Source organism: Tenebrio molitor, chromosome 5, assembly GCF_963966145.1.
Source record: "Tenebrio molitor chromosome 5, icTenMoli1.1, whole genome shotgun sequence".
Classification (NCBI taxonomy): Eukaryota; Metazoa; Arthropoda; class Insecta; order Coleoptera; family Tenebrionidae; genus Tenebrio; species Tenebrio molitor.
Window position 1 is genome coordinate 1,896,624 of NC_091050.1, and position 27,481 is coordinate 1,924,104.

Below are 27,481 nucleotides of genomic sequence, written 5' to 3' on the forward strand. Positions count from 1 at the left end.
CTCTTTGACGATACATTTTTCGATTTTCGAAAAGTTTGCGTAACAGTACAAAGTTCTTTTTATTCAAAATAGCAACAAATCCAGCCTCCCATCTACGCTCTTTTTTTATTTACACGTACCAGTAGAGAATTTGACAGACTCCTAGATATGACGTCATCATGACATTAGAGAGCGATAAATGTTGAAATTCAAACATATTTTGATACACAACGTACCAAGAAAAATAATGAACAAGTAGTCTCCACTTCTGTATCTATGAATGTGATTATGTTGTTAAAAATATCAGTCGGTAAAATCACAAAAAACGAATAACGTGAATTAATTACTTAGGACGGGAAAGTGTTAAATAACAAATGCAAAGAAAGGTAAATCGTTTCAAGCTTGCCCCAACCCCCGTTGTTCGGTCCACACGGTTAACATTTCTTTGGAGTCTTCGTATCCGTGAGACGCCACCACATACTTGTAATCCTGGGGGTCATACTTCAACTTGCCAAAATAAAATTCATTACAGTGGAACGGCTCTATCTTACACTTGTAGGCCAACAGACCGACGTAAATATCGTCGAAGCGAAAGTGTTGGGTGTAGAAACTGGCGTAATACATGTCGAGCAGCGCCTCCCTCGACAACACGTAGGCCCCCGCTGTGACGTAAGGGGGCCATAGGTCGTACGGGTACTCCTCCAGAGACACGTACCATTTGCTAGTCCGGTGTCTGTGGGGCGAGGATCTGAACACAAACCCGGTATAAAGCACGACGGCCTCGTCCAGGTCGAAGTCGAACTGGCTGAGCCTCCTCCCGATGGGTTCGAGGTAGCGCGGATAATTTGCGGGGTTCCGGATGAAGCGCAACAGATTTTTCGTGGAAACGTAATAGTCGTCGTCCACGAACATGTAGAACCGCGCGTTCGGGCAGTATCTGGTCGCCCAGGTGAACCCCATCATGGTCTTGAAGGTGTTGTTGTAGTAGTCGTCGAGGAAATCGGCTTGGATCAAGTCGTTGAACTCTCGGTCTTCTCGGTCGATCTCTTTTTGCAACTCGTTTGTCGTCTGACCGACGAGGAAAACCGTGCGGATCTCCACGTCGGAGAAGCGCCGCTCGAAGCCCCAACTGCTGCGGATGGCCACGCGCCGCTTCCAGTTCTGGGGGGCGGTTTTAACTAAGAACACCAGTCGGAGGGACTCCACGTTCTTGCACTTATCGATGTGTGCCAGTGTGAAAGTGAAGTTGTAGAAATTTATCGGGGGGACGTGAGGGGTGACGTTAGCGCGGAGTTGCTCGACGAAATTTTGAATGTCTCCGTCGTACGGGTAGTGGAATTTCTTGGCGAAGTCTCTCTCGAACAAGTGCGTAAACACGCCGCAATAAAATAACAGGAACAAAAAGGTGCAAACGTACAACACATTTTTCGGTTTCTTTACCGTCAACATAATTGATTAATTTGATTAAAATTAACGGACTACATCTTTCGGGGAAAAGTGAGGTTAGGTCGCTTTGTTTTTATCGATAATGTCAACGTGTCGGCGACGTTCCCGTAACAACTTCCTTCAAGATTTTTATTAATTTTGAGACTCGCAACGTTTAAGAACAAAACTGACGGCATTAACGAGTTTAAAATTGATTTTTCATTTTTATTTCAGCTGTGGGGGTACAACACAAAGAGTTGTCAGGAGGGAAGCGACTAAGGGAACGCCTCGAGTTGACAGATCGCCACCTGACTTAACCTCAATCCAGCCCAAAACAGCCGAAAACGCCTCAAATGTTGCACTTTTCGCATTAGCATCACTCCTGTTGAACAAATCGTTCCCGACTTAACAATCCCAAATGATTTTGACACCTTTCAAGCACTTAAAGTACTTTCGTCTGCGCCACCTCCACCAGCACATCTGCAAGATGAATCGAGCCTATTTGAGGCATTTAACCGACGACGAAAAATTCGAATTGACTTTCCAGTACGTAGACCCAACCGTGCGAGTAGACAGACAATTCAATTTCTGCCGGCGAGCCTCCGAAACCGTGTCCTCGTTCAGCCAACGTGTGGCCGCCAATATCGATAAAGTCGTCAAAAAAAAGTCCAAAAACCCGAACCAAGCACCCGTGGAGGTGTCCGTGAGCGTGAACGGGAACTTGGTAGGCGACGAGAATGTTTTGTGCAGAGACATCTTCGCTCTATCGTCCGACAAAGTGACTCTGAACGTGTGCGGTCACCAGTTCGAAGTGGTGATAAACTCGCCCTGGGTCAATTGTGTGACTCTACCCGGCTCGATCTTGGCCGGTTTTCCGGTCTACCCGCTCAAATTCGAGACCGTCTACGCGGACCGACAATTGTCTGAGTTCACTTGGTACAAATCTCCAAATAAAAATCAGTGGATTCACGTGGGGGACGGTTTCGTGTATGACACTTGCAACAGCGACGTTGGGGCGTTTTTGAAGCTGAGCTGTTTACCCAAAAGCGGAGATTTGGAAGGACCAAGAGCTGAAGCTGTTTCCAGTGTGCAAGTCCAAGCGGGACCCGGATTTTGCCCGTTCGAGACGCGACACCACTTCACCAAGGACAAGTGTCAAGGGGACACGTGAGTCAGAACTTGTAGAGTCGATTCGGTTATTCAAACGGCGGTTATAGGTTCCGCGTGGTGTCCTACAACATCCTAGCAGATTTGTATTGCGATTCTGACTTCACCAGAGAAGTTCTCCACCCTTACTGTCCTCCATACGCCCTCGCGATCGACTACAGGAAACAATTGTTCATCAAAGAAATTAAAGGTTCGCTCGCGGGTCCCCTCAATAGTCGACTTTTATTTTTTCTTTGTCGTTCGATTTAGGTTTTAACGCGGACATCATTTGTTTGCAAGAAGTTGACAGAAAGATCTACAACTACGACCTACAACCTCTCTTCGAGCAGCTGGATTATGATTCGGATTTTTGCATCAAGGGAGGCCTCGTGGCCGAGGGATTGGCGTGTTTCTACAACAAAAATCGATTCAAGCGATTGGAAACCTTCAGATTGGTGCTTTCCGACGAGCTCAACTCAAACCAACTGTTTTCGGATATTTGGGAAATAGTTGAAACTAATCAAGAGTTGAGCGCTCGAATTCTAAACAGATCCACTGTTTTGCAAGTGAATATTTTGGAGTCGCTGGATAGAAATGAAGTTTTGGTTGTGGGGAACACACATTTGTACTTCCATCCAGACGCTGATCACATCAGGTTGTTGCAGGGGGCTGCGATCATTCGCTACTTGGAACACATCATGGACAGGTTCAGAAACGAGGTGATTATTTTTAATCGGAAGTGATGAAAGTTTAACTGGGGTGTTTCAGTTTGGTAAGAGGTTGTCGTTGGTGCTTTGTGGGGATTTCAACAGCGTGCCAGAGTGCGGCATTTATCAGTTGTACACCACCGGGAGCGTGCCAGAGGACCACGTAGACTTCCAAAGCAGTAAGTAATACGTCTGTAGCGGTGGTTATTAATTTTACATGGACTTTCGGAACACTTGTAGTGTATTTACAAAAAAAAAAATTCTTCCAGACCTCCAGCAAGCGGTGAGGGTGCCCTTGCAGCAGTCTCTTCGCTTGAAGAGCGCCTGCGGCACCCCCAAGTACACCAACTTCACGGCCGGCTTCGCCGACTGCCTCGACTACATCTACTGCGAAGCGGCCAACTTTGACGTGGTGCAGGTGGTTCCCCTGCCCAGCCACGAGGAGCTGAGCCAGCACACCGCGCTCCCGAGCGTGGTTTTCCCCTCAGACCACGTGTCGCTCGTGTCCGACCTGAAATGGACGTGAATAAAGGAAATATCACGGGTGCATCGGATTTATTATTTCAGACACGTTGTACAGAGTCCCGTTGGTAAAGTAGTCAATCGCGGTGACGGCCACCACGACCATGCTGACGCACAAGCCGTAGATCAGAAACAAGAAGGTGATGTAAAAGACGAGCAAGAGACCTGGAATTGAGGGTTTTGAGTGAACGGAGGGACGTGAGAGAGCGACGGACACCAGCTCGTCGCGGTCCTGTTGCAAGCGGTGCCGTCCTCCCAGTTGCACACGTAGCGCTTGAACGCTTGGTACTTGGTGATGTTGTCGGGTTTCCGGTCGAAGTAGAACTCGCTCTTAGTGCTGGTGGTGCTCGGAACGTTTCGCAGGTAGCGCATTTTGCAAAATGACAGACAAAAAGGGTTAGTTCAAGGTTCAATCTGACAAGAGGTAACAGAACCCCAGGAAATGGCCCGATTATGATTATTAGTTATCGATTATTTTAAATATCACCTTGAAAGTATTCTGCTATTTTGACAGATTCGCTCAATTTGTCAGCATAAATTACAGCGCAACAACAACAAAAAATGAAAATTATGGAAGAAATAAAACTATTCAGGGCACAAATCTAACCACATTTACGTTAAAAAATTGTAAAAAAAAAACTGAAATACAACTTTTTATCGTGTCTTAAACAAGACCTCACTAAACGGACTAGTCTGTGATTCTTGCCTTTGTAGTATTTTTTTTTATACGGTTGGCACATCTGCAGAAATTTTGAATCGTTGACGTTCACGAAAATTATTCAAGTTAAAATTGTTCAGATTTGTTTATCTGGTGCCAAATTAATGACGAATTGTGAACATATTTTGATTTAGTGAGTGCCGTATGTGTTCCGCGTATTCCATATGTTGCAGAGCGAGAAATTTATTCGTGATGAGGTAAGTGAGGTTATGTTCATCTCGCAATCCTATGCTTTTTCCAACAAAATTATTTGCCTCCGGGTTTGTGTTATGGATTCATGTTTACCACGTGAGACAACGTGTTCTTGCAAGTTTTCGTGAGAATTGGAGTTTGCGCACAAAACCCAAATGGTTAGGGTTCAAATATGGCGCTGTCAGTTAGGCAGGAGTACAGAATGCGTCGAATAAGTGGATTTCTTCGCAAATAGTCCAGTTGAGCGTTGGAGTCCGGACAGAAATGCTACTAGAGTGATCTAAAAATAACGAGGAAGAAGACAATAACGATATATTAAAAATATTTACAAAGAATCGTATAAAACTGACAACACTTCTTCCGTAAGATACTAAATGTATTCGGGCTCCTTCGTCAGGGAGTCCTTGTTGATGACCGGCGTGAGCGCGTACGTCTTGATGCAGAATATCATGATGAGCATCATTCCATAAAACAAGGCGACTATCACGCCCGCAAACACGGAATAGAACACCACTATGAAAACTGAAACGAATCTTTTAGTAAACGTTACGTCCCGGCCGCCAGATCGTACGCCAGCTGGTCCCGGTCCTGTAACAAACCGTGCGCTCGGTGCTGTTCCAAAAGAACAACTTGGTGGCTTCCCATTTGGTCAGTTTGATGTTGGCGTTGGACTTCCTCAGCTGGTCGAGTTCTGCGCTGGTGTACTGACTCAAGTCCCTCGAGCTCTGGGGGCCAGGATGGTGAGGAGACTGCAGGTCTCGGTGGGAGGAGGCGTCGGGCATCGCGCAGGGGGGTCAGTGACAGTCGTTACTTGCAAAATGTCAAAGAGTGAAGTTTAAAAATGGGAAAGAAAGCGTAGCAACTGGACGGCAGCGCTTTTGCACGTTTGACAAGTTGTTTCGTTTAGTCTTCGGTCGTCGTGGCGATGGGACTCGTGTCAGTAATAAAATGGACGACGGGATGAACCAGTAAACATTTAATCAATCAAAAGGGACAAAAGTACAACACGTATTGAAAAGCGTGCACCTATCAGCAATAATACTCAACTTGCATCGTATAAATGGCGTTTAATCAGTATTAATGGTGATGATAATATTTAATGGTGATGGATAAATGTGCACCTATTTAACGGATAGACGAGGTAAATACGTCACACATTTACCCGACTAGATTCTAATTGAAATAAATAAAATTTAAGTCTAATATCACAATATTTCAATAGAATCACATTGCGTCAATTCATCGTATCAAAAATCACAACGAAAAAAATAATAAACTAAATCTACGACATGAGATGATTACGAAATAATATCGTTGGCAAGATCTCACTTTTTTTTTTTTTTTGATTTTTTTGATTAACGTTACAAACACTGCGATAACAAGTGATTTGGGGCCCGCGAAATGCAACACCGACCCTCTGTTCGGTCGATTGCGTTTCGCGGGCGAAGCGTTTTTGTTGATGTCTCAGTTAAAGCACGACAAATTTTTCATCGGTATGTAATCCTCTTCCCTTTTATTTTGAGCAAACCTAAAAAAACGGGACGAATTAAAATTAGAAAAGTACTCGTCTGTGTTATTGTATAAGATTAGACAAGAAAACACTCCACAAGCACAGAATCGGGACGAGGGGTGCGGAGAAAAACAAACTGTTTATATCCCAGAAAAAATTTATTAACGTTTGCACATTGCAACATTTACATTTTTATTAATTCGCTGTCACAGCCTATACAGTTTTCAGCCATACCAAATGTTATTTGTAACAAGTACCTATCTGCGATTCGGTACCGCTAAATCCAATAAAAAAAATCGATACTTTTAAAAAATCAAACGCTACAATAGATTCGAGAATTAAAAACTTCACCAAATTTCATCGGTTAGTTACGATCTAAACAGTAATAATAGTATTTATTCGTTCTGATGTGAATTTTGGCGGGAGCATACATGAATTTACATATCTAGAATTGGGAATAGATTCGTCTGGATCGGTGACTTAATTACAAGACTTAATAGTAATAATAATAATAAAACACAAACTAGCAATTACGAAAGAAATCAAACAAATTCGGACATACTCGGGAAGGATACTATTTTAAGCGACAAAACAAAACCCAACAGGTACGTTGTGTGTTTGTGTGTGAAAAATTAAAATAAAAGAAATGAAAAACGCTGACATGGTTTGAATTCAGTACACTGACCCGTCGTACATAAGCGGTGGAGTGTTTTGATTTTAACTCACATAGAAAGATAACCGCGAGCTTGCGATCGTCTTCTCCCTATTAAGTAGGCGACGAGGACTATGATGACCAGTGCGGCGAGGGCGCAACCCACTGCGATCGGGACCACGTCGGGTGTCTCGGAACCTTGACAGTCGAGAGCTGCACACAACACATCAGATTATCAGATTAAAACAAAAACAAATAAACAAACAAAAATTATAGTGACGCTTCCGCTAGCCGAAAGTGGTCGCGATAGGACAATCGTTGCACGCACTACCGCCAGCATTCTACGATGCAAATGTGTACAATTAAAATTTGCGCATCTACTACATTAGAGGGTTTTTTTAACCTATAAACCTTCACAGTTTGTGCAACCTGCTTGAGTTCCGATGAAAAAGACGTTCTGCGCAACCAGATTAAATTAAAACCTCTCTTGTTGAACATTTGTTGGTCACTTTTACAGTACTTTATCATAATAGACAGGAAACGGTCGTTAAACGAGATCTACGACGAGTTTTTAAATGAAAAGAAGGTGATTTGATTGATACTGTAAAACGGACAAGTGCGTTGGTAAGGTAAGCGGCAGAAATTTTTCGAAATTTCAAAGAAAAACGAAACGACTGCCGATTATGCCATCTCAAACATTCACACTGAACGTCGTTGATGGCTTGGAAATGCCATTTGGAGAAAAATTACTTTCAACGTTACTGCTAATATCGGTCGAGCAGTAGCGGTAACGTTGCTTTTCCGCATGCTCATCGCAAAAACAACCGCAAAACTCGAACAAAATCTCAAACAAGAATGGAAGTAGCAAGTATGAATCGCTAGGAAGAAGGTAAAATGCAAAAGGGCAGGTTTTACAATGAAATTGAAAGCAACGATCTTTTAATTTATTTACATTACATCAATTTAAAGGTGAATTCAGACGCAATCTTGCCTCCTTTTTTTTCAGATAAAATTGACACAAAGAAATGATGCAAATGCACAGTAAATAATCCTTCGCAATGGTTATTACCCTGACCTACGGGTAAAAAAAAAACCGAATCTTTTCCAGAACTTAACTTACAGAACTTAACATCAAACGTTATCAACTTCTTCTGGAAAAATTCGTCTAGTTAAACATCATCGAAGAATCAATATCGAATGACAGTCTTCATGGTCGCCTCGTAAATATCCATCGAAAAACAAACAATCGAATTTCTATAAATAATTTGTCAAGAAACTTCGCTTTGTTATGAAACGAACCTTGATACGTTCTAGAAATAGCGATGAAAACACAACGTTTTATCAGTTTTACGGTAAAAGAGGTTGACACGTCGGTGCGGAAATGCAAATTTTAATTGAATATTTATTCAAAGACGACGACCTTCACCCGTTTTCCAGACTCACAAAGGGAGTTATTCAACGCTAATCGATAGATAGTCGCAAGAGACCGGAATTACGTCGAAACTGATTTACATCGTACACGATTGCATCTGAAAGGTGTTTTTTTTTTGTTTTAACCTGGGGTAATGGATGCAAGTTGTCCACAAAACTCGCCCATTCTTTTTACAGGTTTGAAAAAAAAAAACAAATAAAATTCTAATTACGTAACTATGACGCACTATTTGTTTTGTACGACAGCGATATCCAGTGATTATCAAATTAGAGGAAGTCCAACCATTACATTTTTCGACGTAACCTCAAATGCCGGGGAAATGTTTCATGGCCGGCTGCGATATTGACATTATCTGCAGCACTAAACACCGTTCACGTTGTTTTGACATAACGGAAAAGCAATGCCATGCCGTGCTTTATTTTTTTAACGTTGGACACACTGTATTAAAAGTGCCTGACAAGGGGACCTATCAAAATGAACATAACATGTTGCTGAATTTCCCGCGATGTCTGAATATTCTTCTATTGCAAACTACATAGTAAAATTGACAACAATGCACTAGACAGCGACGCTGTCTTAGGAAAACATAACCTAATTCAACACAGAGCTTTACTATCAAATTAAATGCAAAATTTCCATAGCCTCCCATTATGCCAAAACAACGTGAATGCATTTTAGTTTATGGTTTCGCCGTTAGCGTTGCATGGAAACCATTCTTCCATTTTAACCTTGAAGATGTCGGAAGTCTCTTTCAAACTGCATCGGTAAATTTGCAACTTTACTTGTGTTAATCTACGGTTCGACTTTTTTTTTAAGTTCCTGCATTTTATCCTGATAGAGGTTTTTCTCGTCATTTTATTACTTTTTTTCTCTGTTTGAACTGCGAATGATATAATCGACTGTAATGTTTTGGAAAAGTGTCATTTCTGGTGCCCCTACACAACACAAGAGGTCCACAACGTTTCTACGTAGAGTTGTCAAATGTTTCATATGTTTTCATCAGTGATTACAATGTGTCAAAATTATAACCTTGACAGAAATGCATTTGACCTGTTCCGTTATATTGACTTTTTTTTAAACCACCCTATTAACTGGTTTATAATAATAATAATGATGTACATAATATAACCTACTTTTACCAAATCCTTAATGTTAATTTAGATTTGTAATTTTTTGTATTAATAAATTAAATCAAATTTGTCACGGTCAAATAAGCGTCCACGAGATGGATACGAAGCATAATCATATTTAAACCGGATTAATCTGGACTTTTTTCGTTGGTAAATAATTTGATTTTGTTTGTGTCGATTAGATAATTTTTGGTTTCGATAAAGTAAAATAGTAGTTTATTTGACGAGTTTGTGTGTAAATTGGGTCTTTTTTTGGCACACGTGGGCCATTTTAAAACGCGAGTGAAACGAGCGTTTTAAAGGCCCACGAGTGCCAAAAAAGGCCCAATTTACACACGAACGAGGTGAATACAACGTTTTTTTTGTTCGACGAGCCCCTTAAAGGCTCCAAATCGCTTAAAACCTTTAAAATTAGCTTGACGTTTCGTTTTGACAAGTTGTCACATTTATCAAAATCCGTTCACATAGGAGAAAATTCTCAAATTCTGACAGTGTCGAACAAAAAAAGCTGATTTCATAATCACATTTACGACTAAAATAAATTTTCTGTTAAAAGTTGTTTTGGGAGACCCGAATTCGTTCAACTTCAGTTCTACACTGCACACCCTACGCACAATTTTTCAAAAATTGTATTTTAATTTATTTTTTCTAGTGTTTTTTTCTTTGCGTTATCTCAATTTTGATACTAACCAAAAAAAGGTCTTAAAAAGAGTAAACGTTTGCAGAAATTAGTGACTTGACTATTCGATACCATTTTAACGAACCAATTAATTAAAACTGATCAATTAGCATAATATGCATAATTTGCTATTGACACATATTTGTGACCCATTGACTGTTTATTATGCCTTACTTTACGGAACTTTTATGACATCGATAAACAAATCAACTGACTTAACTAGTTCGTCGACGTTTTTGCTAAACGCTGCGGTAAACAACAAGATATCTGAGCGGCAGCAGATAAACCAAGCAATTGTCCGCATTTTGTTTTGTCTTTGTCAAAAGTACGGAAACCCCACTGAAATCAGTTCTGGTGGTGTCGTTCCCGACGGTTAATTTTTTTCGGCCGGCGCAAGTCGTCAACTCGACGTGACGGACGTTCACTCACCTTCGTCGAATTTCGTGTTGGTCTCGTTGCGGAACGCCTGCACTTGGAGGTGGCTGATGCGCAAGATACCGGCGGTATTGTTCGTCGACGGCACCGACATCAAATTGAACGTCTGCTCTTTGGTGCACTTGTACGAATTGCTGACGGGCGTCGAGAATTCATCTTTGTTGTGTGCCAAGACGAACAGTTGCCAATCTATGATAAAGAAAAATTTGCTCTTAGAGGCATCCTCTCGTGAGGGTGCACGTCACAATTAGAACTAGATGTAAGACGAAAGAAAAAGCTACAACAGGAAATGTTCGTTATCCTGTTTGTGGCCACTGAAGCAATGGAAAACTACTCGTTTTGTTGGACATCTTAAAAAAAAAATCGCGATGACCAAGCTACTACCCCGGACAAAACCTTCTTTATTCCTTTTTTTTTACCTTTCTGGCCGGGCAGGGTTACATTCAACGTGATCACCACCGACTCCAAATCGTACTTTTTCCCATCTTTGTTTTTCTTGAAGTTGAAGTTGACGGCGTTGGATGCGCTGAAGGTCAGCGTCATATTTTCGACGTTCTCTCTGCAAGCTCCACCGGCCGAAGCTTTTGGTGGTACCACGATCGAGAACGTCTTGCTGGCGTTGTCGACTTTGTAAGGCAGGTCGACTTGGAGAGCCGCCTGCAGGATCAAACACGTCGTGTTCGTGTTGGTCATGTTGACAAACCAGGTTCCAACAGGATCGACCGGTGGCGGACTCGGTTTGGCCGTTGTTGTCGTTTTAGTCGTCGTGGTGATTGGAGCGGTGGTGGTTGTTGTTTTGGAGGTGGTGGTTGTTGTTTTGGAGGTGGTGGTTGTTGTTTTGGACGTGGTGGATGTCGTCGTGGGAGATGGTGTCGTGGTGGTGGTCGGTTTTGCAGTTGTTGAGGTGGTCGTTGGGGGAGCAGATGTTGTGGTAGTTGTGGTTGAGGTACTCTTGGTGGTGCTGCTCGTCGTCGGTGCCTCTGTGCTATTAAAACCATTAGGTGGTCCTGGTGGCATCTCATTTTCATCTGTAACATTTTCAATCTGATTACCAAAATGTCGACGAATACTCTAGACGCAATATTCAGAATTTAAAAAAAAGACAACGTTGCAAAATGAGTCGTGTAATCGTAAATTTTATGAGAAATATACGGAAATTGTGTCAAACTTGAACTTTTATCTGTGTAACTGGAGGACAGCCATTATCAGTGAACAGTGAATACACAAATATTTAATATTATGTTCGTTGCAGCCTACAGTTAAATAAAACAGATAAAACAAGAAGAAATTTTCCACGGAATATTTAGTGACAATTGTATTAACTGTTTTGCAAATAAACCGTAACAAATAAGAAACGTAAGCCTGTCACGTCGACTCCAAAAAATATGTTCCCCTAGTAAGTGTAACTTCGGAAATTTTACCAAAGCCTAAATTTACAGAATTTACAATTTTCTACACTAATCCCGATTTAGAAATGTCCGTTTATCTAATCCCCTGAGATAAATGATACTTATCCAACTAATTTTGAGTGGGATAAGAACTTCATTACCTCACTCAGTGAGGTAATGAGTCTCATTACCGCACTCAGTGGGAAAAGTAAATTCTTATCCCAATGAGTGCGGTAATGAAACTCATTTATTTCACTGGCGAAAATCAATAGATAAGATTAATTTTTTTAATTTGGGGCAGTGTAAAAATTTTTTTTGTACATAACACGTGGGCTGCGTATTACAGGAAACTCGTGTGATTACAGATGAATTCGGGCTAACGCCCTCGTCATCTGCAATCTTGACACTCGTCCTGTAATATTGCTTTTATCCCACTAATTTTGTAAATGACATTGTACAACATTGAATTAATCTAATCTAAAATAGATAAAAATCGCAACAAGACGTTTCGTTCACCCCGACATCATTTTATCTGTGGACATTGCAACAAGTAAAGTACTACCTCGACTTTAAACAGTTGGTGAAATCGAATAAAACATTAATAATTTCAGCGTAACCTGAAAACGTTTTCTGTCAAGGTGAAATGCACTAGTTGGAAAGATTAACTCGAGACCGGTCGTTGGTAACAGAAAAGATTTCTTCGTTGTAGAAGCGACTCTTGACTCTTGACAAATAATGCCAACTCGTAGATCGAACCGTATTTGCCATTTAACTGTCGAATTAAAAGCGTGAAAGGATTTTTTTTACTGGAATTGTTCCTGGATTTAACTGTACTCGAAGCCGTTAACCTGAATAAAAAAAATCAGATTATTGTCGTTTCCGGTTGAAAAAATGCATGCCGTAGATCAATAAATGCGGCGGTAGTGAAAAATTTCGTTCCGTCGCGTCGTACTGATGGTGACAGATGAACTGGATCAAGTTGAAGGTCTGTTGGTGGTGTTTTCGACACTGGAATTAAAGTCATCGGAAAGTTATCGGACAAGGTCCATACATCCCGATCTACTTCCAATCAACTTGTGAAAGGTTGGAAAAATGAACAAGTTTGGTGTCGATTCGGGGAGCAAAACAAGACACAAAAAATATATGTAAGAAGTTGAGAAATGAAAGTGATAAGTACTGAAACGACAATGCTTTGACAAAGACGATCAACCTCGACCGGAACCAAATGTTACACCATTAACTTTCATTGTGCTTGGTGAGATCAAGAGAATTATTTATTTCGTGTTAAACTGCCACGTTCAACAGCCACAAATAACGAGTTTCAGAAAAACAAAAGTATGTAATCATTTTACCTAACAAGAACCAGCAGTTAGGGTGGTGTGTTGCCGCAGCCACCGTATTTGCCAGAACTTGGGCCAACGGTTTGTCATTTTTTCCGTTGGTTTCGAAATGAAATCGAGATGGAAAACGTTTCGAAAACTAATCAACTTGATGAGTTCGTCTAAAAATTCTTCGGTATCGAATCGGGGATCTTTTTATAAGAGGTAGTAATAACTCCCGTCCGATAAACTGTGACATTTCATGACTCCATCAAAAAAAGACAATCGTTTATTCCAGGGTCCGTGAAAGTTAATTAATGACTTAATAAACCAAGTGATCCTGAAGCCATACCACAGTATACTGTGGCCATACTAGATGCGTCCGATGAGTTTTCCAGTGTATAAATAACATCAATCAATGTCGTACATTTTTTCGACACAATTCAGTGTCAGTGTCAAATTTCTTGCGTGGTAACTTTCTTATCATTTCACTTTCATTTGCTTTTTTTTCATTAGCGTCGACCACGGGCCGGAATGAGGTGAATTTTGAATTTTTAATTTCACCCAGTGCAAATCGTCTTCAAATGTCTTGGTGGTTTGCGGCTTAAAATATTTCCGCATATTTTTTGATTACACTGTATACATCAGAAACAATTGATAATGAAGGACTGGTGGACGTTGCATATATACATTTCCAAAAAGCATTTGATCAGCTAGGTACATCTTTTTTATTGTTGAAGAACTTGAAATTATCCAACGTGTTAAACACTACAAGTTTCTTCCATCTGTACATCCGGTATTCCTCAGGGAATACCCCATTGTTTCTTCAATTTAATACATTATCGACTTCGTACACATAATATACTAACTTTTGTTTATTATACTTCTCACGGTATCCCACAGGACTCCCATTTGTGACCCCAACTGTTTCAAGTACTTCGTATACCTAATATTTTGTCAAGTTATACTTCTCACTTGTTAGATCGAGATTGAAATAATCACCACATTTTTATTTCCTACAGATCAATTAGCCCCAGAAGTTACCAAAACGCCTCTTACAATTTCTGGCACGCTTGTTGAACGGAATGTCCGGCCATCTGTTGCTGTTAACTAGATTTCGTTTCACATCTTTACATATTCGTCAAATTTCCACACAGCAATTAAATTTCTATTCAATTTCATACGTAATAAAACTGTCTGTCCACAATTATCTTCTGAGTAGTAAACTTAGCCTCGTTAACCCACGGGTAAATTCTTCTCGAATGCTTACTTCCATTTTCAAAAATATAAATTTCGACAATTAACAAACGGTAGAAACCTTTTACTTTAATAAGTGTCCAAAATATCAATACTTATTGTCACATTTAATTATTACAAAAACGTAAGACCTTTTGTTTGCTTTGTAAAAAAAAACAATCCTATCAAAAAGTATTTATCAAAGTTAGTTATCAAATGGAAAAACAATGACCCACGATAAGACATTTTTAGTCGTTCACTTGAAATAAAAATAAATTAAAAAAAAAATATATCACAAATCGAGCGATCAAATTAAATTGTAATCGAATCATCCATGGATTTGAATCCGTATGTCTTTTGCGGTTGATATGTCGAGATCTAATCTGTGTTTCAAGCTGTTTATCGGAACGTGGAGTTCAAGTAACGACATACGATTTCAGATTCAAGGATAACTCGATTACACATTAATTTGATCGCTCTTTGTAACAATGTGATGAATGTTATTTTACGTGTAAACAAAAACAATGAACTTTAATCAACAAAAAAAAACTGATAACCTAGTGGTACCAATTCCTGGTCATTTTAAATAAAAACTTTTATCTTCTATGGGTCAGTAACATTTTTATGAGTACAAAACTCGAAATGATCGGGCTTCAACAGCACGAAACTTGACCCTAGGTACTCCGCACGTAAAACTTTTTCTTCGAGGCGAATAGTCAAATTATCGCCGCCAACAACCCAAATTGTTTAAGCAACCAGTGCATTTCGCATGCACTGGTGCACTCCTTCACTTTTTTGAACGACCTGTAGCTCGCACCCGAGAAATTAATCAGTCCGTTCTCTCTTTTTAATTATTTCAACATTTTTGGCCAATTAACGGTCAAGTCGGGAGTCGGGGCCAGAAAGAAAAAACAGGAAACGAAAAAATCCTCCTTTTCCAACATCTCTGTAGCGCTTCGGTGACGTTATTGCACAACTGAATTCTGTTTATTGATTCGTCATCAAGCAAGCGGCTGTCTGTCACAACAATAAATATTAGAAATACATATAACGTTACAGGAGTTATCTGAATAACATTGTGATAACCTATTTGGAGAATGCCTGATAACAGCCATGTGCACGGGCTTTGCCACAATATTTGTGGACTTCCCTCGAACTGTTACGTCACAGAGAAAGCGATATACCAAAACAAATTGATGGAATCGCTACCACATGACCGTCTTATCCAAGAAGTGACTCACTTTGGCCGCAAGAAACGAAGCGGCCATAATGACCGACGTGAGTTTAATTAATTACTTTTTCACCCCGCAGTGTTACCAACAGAAACAAAACGTCACGAACGGCTGCAACTTCAGGCCGTGATCGGTCAAGGATCAAGGCTCCAAACCCCGAACGCAACAACATTCGACCCCAAGGTTGACCTAATCCACCCGGAAACGCCAGAAAATCGCAGCATCGCCACGCGAATCCGCCGTGATCGACGTTCGCCGCAAACAAACCGGAAACTGCGTTTTCGTTTGCGGCCGACATGATCGCCTTTCGGTCGACTCACCCCCAAGTGCAACGCACACCACTGCGGCCAAGAGGAGCGCCTTCAACGGTCCCATTTTTGTCTCGTCGAACCACAAATAAACACTGAACGACACGAACTAAAACGAATACCACTGAAGGGGATTTGGAAGTACGCAGAAACGTCAACGGTCAAAATGCACGGCTTTCTGCGAATGGTGACGGCCGATGTTTGACGTTCGGGCGAGAGCGCAATCTGGTGGTGGCCGAAGGGGGCAAGAACGCGGCAAGTTTGAACGAGCAGGTGTCAAGTTGACAAAGGGGTTAGAGATGGATATTGTTGGGGTTGATTGTGTGTTGTTTCGCCAATGCAAGTTCAAAAAGCGTACAGTGGGTTAACGAAAAAGGTCGGTACAAGTGTCGATAAAAAAATGACGAGTTGCTGGTTGGTGTATTACTAGTTGCGGCAGAATGGCGTCATAACTGATTTTTTATTATACCTGAATCATAATCCCTGTTTTTAACACCAAAATGCGTGCAAAAAAGGGCCTTTAAAACACTAAAGCTTTAAAGGTTGCTTAGGTAACAACAAATTCACCTACATTTTGAACAATGATAAATAGACATTAATACACAATTGAATAACAAATATACATTGCAACGAAACAACAACAATTGACCGTTTCTACATATATCAATGATTAATGACACAGATTACTTCGGAAAAGGTATTTCAATTTACTTTTTTTGTTATAATTTTGAAATTGTAGTACAGGTAGGTATAATAAAAAATAGCATATGATACACGTTCATAAGGGTCTTTAAAACACTTGCGGCGTGCTTTAAAGACCTCCTATCATAGAATTCTACTATTTTGTATCAAGAACAGCAACCGCAAACAGGTAGTAATTATCATAATTGTACTCTGTTTCCATGTCAAAAATTCACCATCGCTGCAATTTACACGTGGCAACGCTGTTGAATTTTGATGTTTGATTTAGGGGAAAATGAAAAGAGGTTATATTTTTTAATTCCTTCACACACTGTATCAAGACCATTTTTAATGTTTTCTTAAACAAATTTCTATCTTTCCTCGACATCACAACCATTTGCTTTGTCTTCTTTTGCGAAAATTTTGATCATTTGGATTGCAATCGCAGATAGTGTAATTGATTCAATGTATGAGTAATCTTCCAAGCCACGATTCTTAATTTTCATAATTTACATGTTATCAACAATACAAATGAATCAGAGTGGATTGTTACCGTCACGTCCTGGAGAAAAATTTCCTTTTAGGAAAAGTACCAACAAATCTACTAATGCTAGTTGCTGGTCATGATATCGGTCTTCGTCTTTATCTACCTAAACTGACAGTGTGAATTTAGAATTAGAATAAATTAAGAAATTAGAACAATCCGAATAGGTAATTGCACTTTGGACTTAGTTGTTAAAAAGGAATCTCGACATAAGTAAAATAAGATTAAGAAACAAACTACTTCTGAACATAAAAAATTGCCACGAAAGAAAACGTAAGAGGGGACGTGAATAAGCGCGTGGCGAGCTCACTACATCACGATGTGTATACTCGGAACCAATTTGTCGTTACTCCCTGAAATCACATCGTGATTAGCATATTAGTATATTTCTCAAATCTGCTAGTCAAGTATGTTAATATTAAAAGTATTAAGGTTGTTCAGATCCTTTGCACATAAATATCGTAAAGGACGTGGAATAGTCGATACGTGCTTGCGCCATTGTTTTATTTATGTCATTTTTATAGCGACATGCCGACATATAAGCCGACTTTATATTTATAGACCGTCAAGTAAATTTTACTTGTTCATTTTATAATTACAAATTTTCGATTGCACAAAAAAAGTAGTGTACCTACACCTTCGCCGCGAAATCCTTCGGTACGTTAAAGAACGACTTCGCGGCCTTGATATACAAATAACTACATATTTCAGTTTAGTTTATTTTATAATAATAGTTTATTATGCACCGAGGGAGTGAAGTGGATGATTTTTACGCGAGGTGCAGTTTGCAGCCCGAGGGTTCTACAAAGCACTGAGGGTAAAAATCATTCACTCCCGAGGTCCATATACTATTTTTTGGACGACTCACCTGTTTTAATAGAAAAAAGCCGAAAATTTGTAAATTATCACTAACTGTCAAGCTAAATTTAAGTGTCATGTTGACAGTTAAAAATATTTTTAAACTTTCGGCTTTTTTCAATTAAAATTTTTGGATCGTGCAAATAATAGTATTTGCACCTCGGGAATAGTTACCGTGCTTTGTAGGACCCTCGGGCTACAAACTGCACCTCGAGTAAAAAAACAAATTAATTCGAAATAAATAAATGTATCATAAAAGGTTGAATTGGCTTGGGTTTTTTGTCCAAGGGGAAAAAGACCCGGTTTACTCCATACAATCAGGGAGTAAAGTTGCTCATTATATACAGGTCGTGCAAAAATATAATTTTGTTCTATGTAGTCTTATATTTCATCTCATTTCTATTTTATATCACACCAATATTGCTCGCATATTTTCTCTATCTCCATTACATTCGCACCATCTCTAACTCGCCGCGGTCAATTTTCGAAGCAGCCTTCGTGGAAACTTTCGAAGGAAGCCCGCGATTAAAATTTATGACCGTTCCAAGGCTTGGCAATTTCAATCAAGCCGCCACAACTCCCGGAGCAACCTCGACGAGGACCCAATCGAATGGACCACGTTTCGGCGTTTTCGCCACGACGTCGTCACGTCACGAGGGCCGCGGCCACGTGATCCCCGTGGTACACGCGACCCGTCTGTTTGGTACTACTGTCGAGGATGTATTTATTCACGTACGAAATCGCTAATATCCGGGCCCTCCTACGGTCCATCTCGATGTGCCCTCGACCAGTCGCGATCTGCTCTTCACACAACCAGCACCGTCGAAGATGCCGTCCTCCAACAGTCTCAAGAAGGTGCCGACGAGGTCCCTCAGCAAGCAAGACGAGCTGCTCAACATCCAGACCCAGTACTTCGTCAAGCTTGAAGACCTGAAGCTGACCAGGAGGCAGAAATGCCAGAGGTTCCTCTACGACCCCGAGACGAAGAAGATCTTCGGAAGAACGGCGGCCAGTTGGTGTGAGTACTTCGGAGCATTTTTGTTTTTTTTAGTTTTGTTCGAGTGAATCACGAGGGTGGTCATGTAAAAATTGGGACGATCGTTTAAATAGGATGTCAAGTAATATGCATGCTCTTAATATTTATTACAAAATTGCTCGTTTTTTAAACTGTCTAGGACTGTGGCTAAATCGTTCTACTTAAGCTACTAAATAGGTACTAATTGAATGACACATGAAGACGGCCGGTTTCGTGTGGTTTCAATCGAGGGTTTTAATAAACCGCGAACGGAAGCCCTCGGGTTAATTGTTCTTGAACGGGCACGCTTTTTTCGTTTGATTGAAATTAAAATTGTCCCGGTGGGGTTGTCCCAGTATTGTGAATCTCGATTCACGACTGGGTTTATTGTGACGATACAAAGGGCCGGAAGTGACATCAGATTTTTTCATTTCAACCGTTTTTATTCCAGCATGCACCAAACGCGATGGTCAACTGGGCTCGTTATGATTTCAAAAATTGATAATCACCTACAGAACGTATGCGGGAAGATAAATTTCCCGCGTTCGCACCAACAGCAAAGTGCTCACGCGGGAAATTTCTTCCCGACAAAGTTAGGTATATTATTTTTTGTACCTAATTGAAAAATATTTAAAAATAAAATTAAAAACCTAAATAATTTAACATTAGTATTTTTTTTACTATTGGTTTGGTAGGACTTTCAGCACTGATGGCTAAATTATTCTTGATCCATATTTTTTTCTGTTTCTGCTATAATTTTATTTAAAGTGAATTCACGTTTCCGTGTGTCTTACGTCATTTAATACCAACCTTTGCCCTAGTTTCTGTTGCAAAGTAAAAAACATCGGGGTGCGGGAAACACGTTTTCACGCATTTCGAGGATAACCGGGAAATAGGTACCTATTTTAAGGCTATGAATACAAAAAGTTCAATAAACTTATAGGTAGATATCAACTAACATCATCAGTCAGCATTACTATTATTGTAGATATCTAAACTAGATTTGATTCAGTAAATAAACAATAATAATACAATTGTCAAAATGTCGTTTGTGGCACGTCGCAGATAGCTAACTTAGTGGAAAACTTATTTTAGTGTTTAAAATTTTTTAATGTTTTTTAAACTGGTTGGCAACTTGTAGAGCTGTTCGCAAACTACAAATCAGGTGTGGATCTCTATTTTTCTCTTTATATTTATTTATGAATGAAACGAAGTCAAGGTTTGTAAGGCCAATAGGTACAATCAATAAATGTTTCCAAATCGTCAATTATTCAATTACTCTTGTTATGTTGTCGAACTGAGTCCACCTGACTTTACCTTGTTTCGAAATTTAATCCCCAACTGGAATCTTAGTTTTCAAAACAATCTGTTTTGTTTTTTTGTTTTTTTTTTCAAATCTTTCACTTTTGGCTAACTCCCTTTTTTATGTAATATCCAAAGTGTCTTTAAAAAGTCTTGTGGAATTCGAAAATATTTGATTTTTGCCGCTCTGGCGCATATTGTGGTACCAAATAGAAAAACAGAGGTTATGTAAGTCCATTAATGACAGTTGTAAAGTGAAAAGTAATTAGAATACAGAAAAACTGAAGACAGACAACTAAGACGTGGAACTCATAACTGACGCTAAAATTTAATAACTTTACATTTGACTATTGACATCTGATTTGACAGCTTGACATAGTTCGACACAATAAAATTATACAGCCACACTTTGGGTTTTCCCCAAAATATAAATACGTCCACGGTATTTATTGCTTTATGATCATTGAAGAGGAAGACATAATTCTAGGATTTTTCCAAATGGAAACGCAAAAATAAATTTTATTATGAGTCCACATAAATCAATCACAATGCCGTCCCTTTAATTTGCTACCCTTTCAAACTTATTGCTGCTCGAGCTCGCGTCTGCGTCCTCCTTCACCCACAATACAAACAAATACCGCGCACTAACAGGCAACCAAACCAGCATGTCATTGTTCCTGTTGCCCACCACCGACGGTCGTACCGCAAGAAACCATCCGAGTCGAAGTTTGCCGACCTCACCTGAATGGGTTGGCTTGCACCTACGGACACCGCTACCAGCGTCCAGTGTTCGTGGTAGGGATGGTTGGCGTGTAAGGTGTGGTGTTTTGGTGGCCGAGACTGTTTTCCTTATTTTTGTGCGTGTGTTTTGTACTTTCGGTGGAGATGACGTCCGGCAAGCAGTACCCCCGTTCGTCCGTGGAGTTCTACACGAGGAAGCTGCACGACAAAGAGAAAGGCACCTACATGGGGAGGTCGCCGACGAGCTGGGGTGCGTTGGGAAAGAAAGTTTGTTTACAATGTCCACGCTGTCGCGTTCTGATGGTGCGTCGGAGGTTGACCCCTGGGGCAGAAATTAATCCAATCGTGACAATTAAACCGTTGCACGACGGGGTCTAACTTATCAAGATTAAATTAAATTAAATATCGTGGGTCATGTTTTTAAATATCTCGAAAATTACGCGTTAATTATTATTTGAATTGTGGAAACCGTTAAGTTGGCGAACACGCACCGGTTGGGAGTTTTTAGTGTGTTGTTTGCTGGGGCCGGAGAAAATCTAATGGTTTTTCGGGATTTTCAACTGTTGAAAAATAAAGAACGCGGAGTGTGAGTAATGACTTAATGAGTAATACAACGAATTAAGGCGTGTTTTGTCGCAAAAGTTCAACATTCCCGAAGAAAAGCTTCGATTGTTGTTCTAATTCCCATCTCGGTGCTACGAGTAATATGGACTAATTACACAATTTTGTCCAAAAATAAAATAATTTTTGGAAAAATACGATAAATCTGATTCCAGGCTATAGAATTTTTTCAATAATAACATTTTGAGAGCCCCGAAAAAACATTAAAAATTTTGTATAATGTATCTGGACAAAATACATCATTTTAGATTGTTTTCAATTTCCGTTGTCAAAGTGTCTTTTATTAATTAAAAAAAAAAAAAACAGTGGCGTCGCGTTTAGTAGTAAAGCTGGTAAATTATCCATTCTTACGAATGTAAAATGTTGGTCTTTTTTATTTTATAAATTCTCTCAATTATCAGATAATAATGATTATTTCCTTCATGTGTCTAGCAACCAATTACGTGACAAATATTGACCAATCAAAACGAGAAAACAAAAAATAACCCGATTAAATGTCTCTAAAATGCGTACTGTGCAATAATCTGATAAAAAATATCGGTACCTGTTTTTTTTTTAATTATTTTGAATAAAAAGGATTGGAAATAATGCGTTTGTTTTCATTCTATTCAGGAAGTAATCAGCCGTATACCCCTCGTGCAAAATTTTAATATCGGCAATTTTTTTGCTAATGAACTCAAACATCCATAAATTATTCGGTCAGAAGACCAATTAGGTACATATTATCAAATAAAAACCCTCGACTTCGTCTCGTGCTCTTATTTGAAAATAATTGGTCTTCTGACCTCATTTATGGATGTTGTCTACGCCCATCGTAGAGGACGCCCATGCATTTACATTATGTAGGATTCCGCTACGACATGACCGATAATTTGCAACGCCCGCTCTGATTTGTTTTCTTTTTGATCACTTTGTATACATGTTGTGTCAGAGTGTCAAACTAGACGTGAAACGATTTTGTTGATGTTGGCCCAAAGTATTTTTTATTTGTGGCCGTCTTGTACTTGTCAAATTAAGAGTGTATTTTGCGAATTAAAAAAATACTTTCATTATGTGTGAAAACTTTTTTTTCATAGAAGAAAATATTTTTTAACTGTATAAGAAAGAACTTGATAAGTTTCCTACAAGTGCGACGTAGAAAAGAAACATAATAAAGAGCGTTCAAAAACAATTCTGGTCATTTGGCCTAGGGCTTGCTTTTGTTTCCGTTAATATGGCGTAGCTTTGCCAACTGTCAAACCGCAGATGTCAAACTTCATTTATTTAGCTAACAACCAGCGGTGTGAATGATTTCTTTTGCAAAAAAAATCAGTTTCTTTTACAACTAACCAACGACTTGCTTGACCACAAATTTTTTGAACGCTCGATATTTTTAAAATTTTGTGTCATTCCCCCCTTTACATTGTACTTTGTGACGTTGCGAAAAACACAAAAAACACACATCTGCAAAAATCAGTCAAGTTTCACTTGAATTTCCGGTTCTGCTTCGACCCCCTTTTTTACATCAGCACAAAAATTCTTTTGTGCAGATTGCAACAGACTTTCCGGTAATCCTTCATTATCTATGTCTCACGTATTCATATTGGAACTTCGTGAGTAACCATTACAGAACGCTTTTTATCAATAAGAATACTCAGTAACATGAGGTTTAGGTTACTTTATCTTCGATGGATCGCGGGTGAGTAAGTTTAGGAAGAATTTTGTGTGCCGCAAACACGATGACACTTGTGCAAATTATGTGCGGCACGAGCTGGTTGGTGCAGAGGTGAAGCGTCGCAACGTTAATAAGAATTACTATCGATGAGTCATCGTCCAGACGCAGATAATAAATTGGAAACGATCTACCACTCCCGTGGGGTTGCGCCCCTAGTTTGAGAATTAATTTGTATCGGGTTAACAATTGTTTCTTAGCCTCACGAAGTTTCAACGCAAAATTCGCATTTTGATATTTTTGGAATAAGTTGTAGTTTTTGTTAGTTTTGTCATGGAAAGAGAAAATAATAACGAATTAGTACCAAATTACGAATTAATTGGTAAAAAATTGCAGCCAAAATCGGCCTCTTCTACTTGGTTTTCTACGGCATGCTCGCCGCCCTCGTCGCCATCTGCATGTGGGTCTTCCTGCAGACCCTCGACCCCCGCATCCCTAAATGGCAACAGGAGAGCTCCATCATAGGCACGAACCCCGGCCTGGGCTTCCGCCCCATGCCCAAGAACAACGAAGAGAGCACGCTGATCTGGTTGGAAGGCACCAACAAAGCCAACTATCTGAACTGGTACGACAACATAATGGAATTTCTGGACAGTGAGTTGCCTTCCGTCCTCCCTCCGCTGCCCCGTTCACTCTTTCCGTTCCAGAGTACTACACGCCTGGTAAGATCGAGAAGGGCAACGCCTACCTCAAGACCTGCTCGTACACGGAGCTGGCCAGCCCGACGGAAGTGTGCGAGGTCGACGTGAAGGACTGGGGCGACTGCAGCAGGGACCAGTTCTTCAACTACTACAGGAGCTCGCCCTGCATATTCCTCAAGCTGAACAAGATCTACGGCTGGACGCCCGACTACTACGACGACCCCAACGATCTTCCGGCGGACATGCCCAAGAACCTCAAGGAGCACATCCGCAACATCACCAGACCGGAAGAGGTACTCCCAGTTTTCCCGGACGCGAACGCAACTAATTGTTTTGTAATTTTAGCGGAAGAACATTTGGGTGTCGTGCGAGGGGGAGAACCCCGCCGACGTGGAGTACCTCGGCCCCATCAAGTTCTACCCCTCGGTCCAGGGCTTCCCCGGGTACTACTTCCCGTTCCGAAACTCGGAGGGCTATCTGAGCCCCCTCGTGGCGGTCAGGTTCATGAGGCCAGTCTGTGAGTGTCTCTTTCACCCCCTCGCTCGTTCCTGATCTTTCTGTTCCAGCCGGAATCGTCATCAACATCGAATGTCGAGCTTGGGCGAAGAACATACGCTACAATCGAGCGGACAGGATGGGTTCGGTCCATTTCGAACTCTTGATCGACTAAATCGAGTGCCTTATTTAAGAAATATTCAAGTTTATTTTATTTTGTTCTTTATTCGGCGCGCCGCTCGAGACGATGGTTCAAACTCCTCCTCCAAAACCAAAATGTCTTCTCGGCGAGGTCGTTCGAAACCGTCGACTCGAGGCGTCGTGCCATCATGACATAGTCGAGTCTTGACGAGCTTCTAAGTATTATACGAAACAAATCGTTCCATTTGAAATGGACCCATAGTTTATTTTTTTGTTGGTAGTTGGCAGCACGTGAGGATCGCAGACTTGCCAAAGAATCTCATGGGTTTTACTCGGCAACTATAATCGTAATTTTTATTGAAATTTTAATTGTGTTCGTAGTTTTAATTAATAATAACAAGGATAATGCTGACATGTCTATTTCTTTCGGATGCGATGTGTACAACTGACAGATGTATCTTGTTTATTTTGTTATTATTCAGTGTTTTAAATAAAGATTTATTATTTATTATGCCAGCTTTATTGCATTTCCTACACAGAAATACCACCGAAATCAAAAGAAACAATTTTGTGAACAATCTGCGTCAAAGAAAAACATGAACTTGCTAATTGGTACTCCTACTCCTACTTTTTTGTTATTTGACAAAAACATCACTCCAGATAACTTTCATGCGATAAGAACAGGTCGTCTTGGTTCATGCGAACCCGATCGTAGATTATTTCACTTCTAAACTGTTGACTCGTTGAAGCTTCAAATAAGCAAGAAAGAGCAAACGAATTATTAAAAAGTACTATGCGTAATATCGGTATGCAAGGTACAGTACCATTTTTCTTATTCAGACGACCCAAATGAATTTCTGTCCTTGCAGCGCAACTAATCTTAATCTGCCTGTTCTTGTACGCCCCGTGGATCAGTTGCGGCAAAAATTCCAGCTTTAGTGAGTCCAAATGCGCCTATTTAAAAAATTGTAATAGTGTCAGTTTCAGAGTTGGAATTTAGGCCGCTTCCACAGGAAGATGGTGGTACCTTGATCAGGTATAAAGCCGGCAACGCGTCGTCCTATTGGAAACAAGAACTAGACAAGTTTTTGAAACGTAGGTTGCCACAATGTGCGCGTGGTACTTGAGGTACTACCGTTGCGATACATTGAGGTATCACCGTTGCGATACAGTTTTGTTGTTTTTCAGCCTACACCCAAAACAACCAACTTGAAAACGCCGTAGCTTGCGGCAGAGACCCACCAAGGAAGAATCAATTTTGTCACTTCGACATCAAAACCATAGCTCCGCCGTGTACTGCAGAATATCAATACGGATTTGGTAGTTCTAGTGGTGGTCCGTGCGTCTTTCTCAAACCGAGCCAAGTAGAATAAATTGCACAGTTAAACTTCGTCCAGCGAGAGATTGGGAGATTTAAAATTTTATTTAATTAACTCAACACTACAAAATGCAATAGAATACATTAATTACAGCATAATTTCAGGGCAAAAATGTTACTACTTGAAGGATATATTTCAAATTTTACGTGCGCTAAGTACCTACTACTTTCTCTACATAAAATTTAGTGATAATATTTATGTCAACCAATCTCTCGCTGGACAAACTACAGATGTTTACGCTGGTGTGAATTTTTTTAGATCTCTGGATGGGTTCCTCAATGCTACAATAGTACCACCGTGCCTCAGGATATGCCTGAGAACCTTCGAACGGACATAATCGAACGGGAACAACACCCAATGGTACATACTAAATGCGAGTGGTATTACAGATACTTACGTTAAATGTGTGTTGCAGCCCGATGTAGTTTGGGTGGAATGCCACGGTGAGACTCCTCCTGACCGGGAAAACGTCGGTCCCATGGTCTATTTTCCCCTACCAGGGTTCCGCGGGGTATATTTCCCTTTTACTGGTATTGAAGGGTACTTGAGTCCGTTGGTGGCGGTGCATTTCAAAAAACCGACACGTAATGATACCGATTATTTGTTTTTTCAGGACACGACACGTATTATAACCGGCTTGTTTATTTCATTACATTATGAAAATGTTTCGGAGAAAGAGCCAATTTCCGCGGATGAGCGCGCCACAAAACAGGCGCTTCACGCCCGGTAATAATCAATGCGGAATATAACAACACTAAACACAAATACAACGAACGATAAGGAAAATATTCAAGAATTTCATTTAAAAGCAGCAAAAAACAAATCGTTTTTTAACTTCAAATTCAAAATGTCATTTGAACAAGAAAAATGCTCGGTGACAAAAACTGAACGTGAATAATATCCCCAAAAAGCGCCCGTACACTAGCGCTCTGCGGGGATCACTCAAACTACACTTTTGAACAGACCGGTTAGAATTCTGTGAATTAGAATATAGCTGGTTCAGAATGAGCGTTGAAAAATAGTTTGAAGTGATTTGTTTTGAACCAGAAACACCAAGTAAGGCACTACAATTTGACGTTTGCAGGTGGCGTCCTGATCAAGGTGGAATGCAAGGCATGGGCTAAAAATATCGTCCACGGTGGAGAGGAAAAAGTGGGAATGGTGAAGTTCGAGCTGTGGGTCGATTGAACAGAACATTCAAAACTTTTTTATCCGTTTTTTGTAAAAGTGAAGTTCTGAAAAATAAAAACGATATTTGCGTTTTTAACTCCTTTTTCTCTACCTGGTTTCGTTTCCTCGGCGTTACTTGTGCAAGTTTAAAAATAAGACATTTCAAACAAAA

At 40.2% G+C, this 27,481-nt stretch overlaps 7 protein-coding genes across 10 annotated transcripts; 3 read left to right on the top strand and 4 right to left on the bottom strand.

The window, feature by feature from the left end:
* Positions 1-313: 313 nt before the first annotated feature.
* Positions 314-1,578, bottom strand: brn (beta-1,3-galactosyltransferase brn). Its single transcript, XM_069047660.1, has one exon. The coding sequence runs from the start codon at positions 1,426-1,428 to the stop codon at positions 376-378; it is 1,053 nt and encodes a 350-aa protein (XP_068903761.1). The 5' UTR covers positions 1,429-1,578; the 3' UTR covers positions 314-375.
* On the bottom strand, positions 1,552-4,151 carry LOC138130944 (sodium/potassium-transporting ATPase subunit beta-like). The gene is made up of 2 exons (XM_069047667.1): positions 3,995-4,151; positions 1,552-3,944 (listed from the first exon to the last, which is right to left on the bottom strand). The coding sequence occupies exons 1-2, from the start codon at positions 4,149-4,151 to the stop codon at positions 3,796-3,798; spliced, it is 306 nt and encodes a 101-aa protein (XP_068903768.1). The 3' UTR covers positions 1,552-3,795.
* Positions 1,823-3,804, top strand: LOC138130938 (2',5'-phosphodiesterase 12). The gene is made up of 5 exons (XM_069047657.1): positions 1,823-2,571; positions 2,622-2,761; positions 2,821-3,269; positions 3,319-3,436; positions 3,527-3,804. Exons 1-5 carry the CDS (start codon positions 1,823-1,825, stop codon positions 3,781-3,783), a joined length of 1,713 nt encoding a protein of 570 aa, XP_068903758.1. The 3' UTR covers positions 3,784-3,804.
* LOC138130943 (sodium/potassium-transporting ATPase subunit beta-like) lies at positions 3,796-5,471 on the bottom strand. Its single transcript, XM_069047666.1, has 3 exons — positions 5,261-5,471; positions 5,019-5,211; positions 3,796-4,969 (listed from the first exon to the last, which is right to left on the bottom strand). The coding sequence occupies exons 1-2, from the start codon at positions 5,469-5,471 to the stop codon at positions 5,060-5,062; spliced, it is 363 nt and encodes a 120-aa protein (XP_068903767.1). The 3' UTR covers positions 3,796-4,969; positions 5,019-5,059.
* On the bottom strand, positions 4,988-16,164 carry LOC138130939 (lysosome-associated membrane glycoprotein 1). The gene is made up of 5 exons (XM_069047658.1): positions 16,023-16,164; positions 10,947-11,555; positions 10,522-10,716; positions 6,926-7,064; positions 4,988-6,217 (listed from the first exon to the last, which is right to left on the bottom strand). The coding sequence occupies exons 1-5, from the start codon at positions 16,075-16,077 to the stop codon at positions 6,154-6,156; spliced, it is 1,062 nt and encodes a 353-aa protein (XP_068903759.1). The 5' UTR covers positions 16,078-16,164; the 3' UTR covers positions 4,988-6,153.
* Positions 16,165-18,858: 2,694 nt separating this feature from the next.
* LOC138130941 (sodium/potassium-transporting ATPase subunit beta-2-like) lies at positions 18,859-25,271 on the top strand. Of its 2 annotated transcripts, none has more exons than XM_069047661.1 (5): positions 18,859-19,111; positions 23,820-24,077; positions 24,131-24,417; positions 24,470-24,641; positions 24,691-25,271. In XM_069047661.1, the coding sequence occupies exons 1-5, from the start codon at positions 18,922-18,924 to the stop codon at positions 24,792-24,794; spliced, it is 1,011 nt and encodes a 336-aa protein (XP_068903762.1). In that variant the 5' UTR covers positions 18,859-18,921; the 3' UTR covers positions 24,795-25,271. The 2 variants fall into 2 exon arrangements, with proteins under 2 accessions (XP_068903762.1, XP_068903763.1); XM_069047662.1 differs by lacking the exon at positions 18,859-19,111 and adding an exon at positions 21,093-21,401.
* Positions 25,272-25,426: 155 nt separating this feature from the next.
* Positions 25,427-27,406, top strand: LOC138130942 (sodium/potassium-transporting ATPase subunit beta-2-like). Of its 3 annotated transcripts, none has more exons than XM_069047663.1 (7): positions 25,427-25,575; positions 25,630-25,698; positions 25,736-25,855; positions 25,949-26,124; positions 26,398-26,499; positions 26,555-26,723; positions 27,224-27,406. In XM_069047663.1, exons 1-7 carry the CDS (start codon positions 25,554-25,556, stop codon positions 27,325-27,327), a joined length of 762 nt encoding a protein of 253 aa, XP_068903764.1. In that variant the 5' UTR covers positions 25,427-25,553; the 3' UTR covers positions 27,328-27,406. The 3 variants fall into 3 exon arrangements, with proteins under 3 accessions (XP_068903764.1, XP_068903765.1, XP_068903766.1); XM_069047664.1 differs by having other exon boundaries at positions 25,742-25,855; XM_069047665.1 differs by having other exon boundaries at positions 25,748-25,855.
* Positions 27,407-27,481: the final 75 nt, after the last annotated feature.

What these genes read in the sequence shown, in the direction of transcription:
- brn (XM_069047660.1), bottom strand. Translation starts at nt 1,428, where the DNA reads ATGTTGACGGTAAAGAAACCGAAAAATGTGTTGTACGTTTGCACCTTT.
- LOC138130941 (XM_069047661.1), top strand. Translation starts at nt 18,922, where the DNA reads ATGCCGTCCTCCAACAGTCTCAAGAAGGTGCCGACGAGGTCCCTCAGC. An exon ending in ACATCACCAGACCGGAAGAG is followed by an intron (nt 24,418 to 24,469) that starts GTACTCCCAGTT and finishes TTGTAATTTTAG; the next exon opens with CGGAAGAACATTTGGGTGTC. An exon ending in CAGGTTCATGAGGCCAGTCT is followed by an intron (nt 24,642 to 24,690) that starts GTGAGTGTCTCT and finishes TTTCTGTTCCAG; the next exon opens with CCGGAATCGTCATCAACATC.
- LOC138130942 (XM_069047663.1), top strand. Translation starts at nt 25,554, where the DNA reads ATGCGTAATATCGGTATGCAAG. An exon ending in TCTTTCTCAAACCGAGCCAA is followed by an intron (nt 26,125 to 26,397) that starts GTAGAATAAATT and finishes GAATTTTTTTAG; the next exon opens with ATCTCTGGATGGGTTCCTCA. An exon ending in GCATTTCAAAAAACCGACAC is followed by an intron (nt 26,724 to 27,223) that starts GTAATGATACCG and finishes TGACGTTTGCAG; the next exon opens with GTGGCGTCCTGATCAAGGTG.
- LOC138130938 (XM_069047657.1), top strand. Translation starts at nt 1,823, where the DNA reads ATGATTTTGACACCTTTCAAGCACTTAAAGTACTTTCGTCTGCGCCAC. An exon ending in GACAAGTGTCAAGGGGACAC is followed by an intron (nt 2,572 to 2,621) that starts GTGAGTCAGAAC and finishes CGGCGGTTATAG; the next exon opens with GTTCCGCGTGGTGTCCTACA. An exon ending in TGGACAGGTTCAGAAACGAG is followed by an intron (nt 3,270 to 3,318) that starts GTGATTATTTTT and finishes GGGGTGTTTCAG; the next exon opens with TTTGGTAAGAGGTTGTCGTT.
- LOC138130944 (XM_069047667.1), bottom strand. Translation starts at nt 4,151, where the DNA reads ATGCGCTACCTGCGAAACGTTCCGAGCACCACCAGCACTAAGAGCGAG. An exon ending in CAGGACCGCGACGAGCTGGT is followed by an intron (nt 3,945 to 3,994) that starts GTCCGTCGCTCT and finishes CCTCAATTCCAG; the next exon opens with GTCTCTTGCTCGTCTTTTAC.
- LOC138130943 (XM_069047666.1), bottom strand. Translation starts at nt 5,471, where the DNA reads ATGCCCGACGCCTCCTCCCACCGAGACCTGCAGTCTCCTCACCATCCT. An exon ending in CAGGACCGGGACCAGCTGGC is followed by an intron (nt 5,212 to 5,260) that starts GTACGATCTGGC and finishes GATTCGTTTCAG; the next exon opens with TTTTCATAGTGGTGTTCTAT.
- LOC138130939 (XM_069047658.1), bottom strand. Translation starts at nt 16,077, where the DNA reads ATGGGACCGTTGAAGGCGCTCCTCTTGGCCGCAGTGGTGTGCGTTGCA. An exon ending in AACCCTGCCCGGCCAGAAAG is followed by an intron (nt 10,717 to 10,946) that starts GTAAAAAAAAAG and finishes TCTTTATCATAG; the next exon opens with ATTGGCAACTGTTCGTCTTG. An exon ending in GCTCGCGGTTATCTTTCTAT is followed by an intron (nt 6,218 to 6,925) that starts GTGAGTTAAAAT and finishes CCGTTTTTTTAG; the next exon opens with GTTTGCTCAAAATAAAAGGG.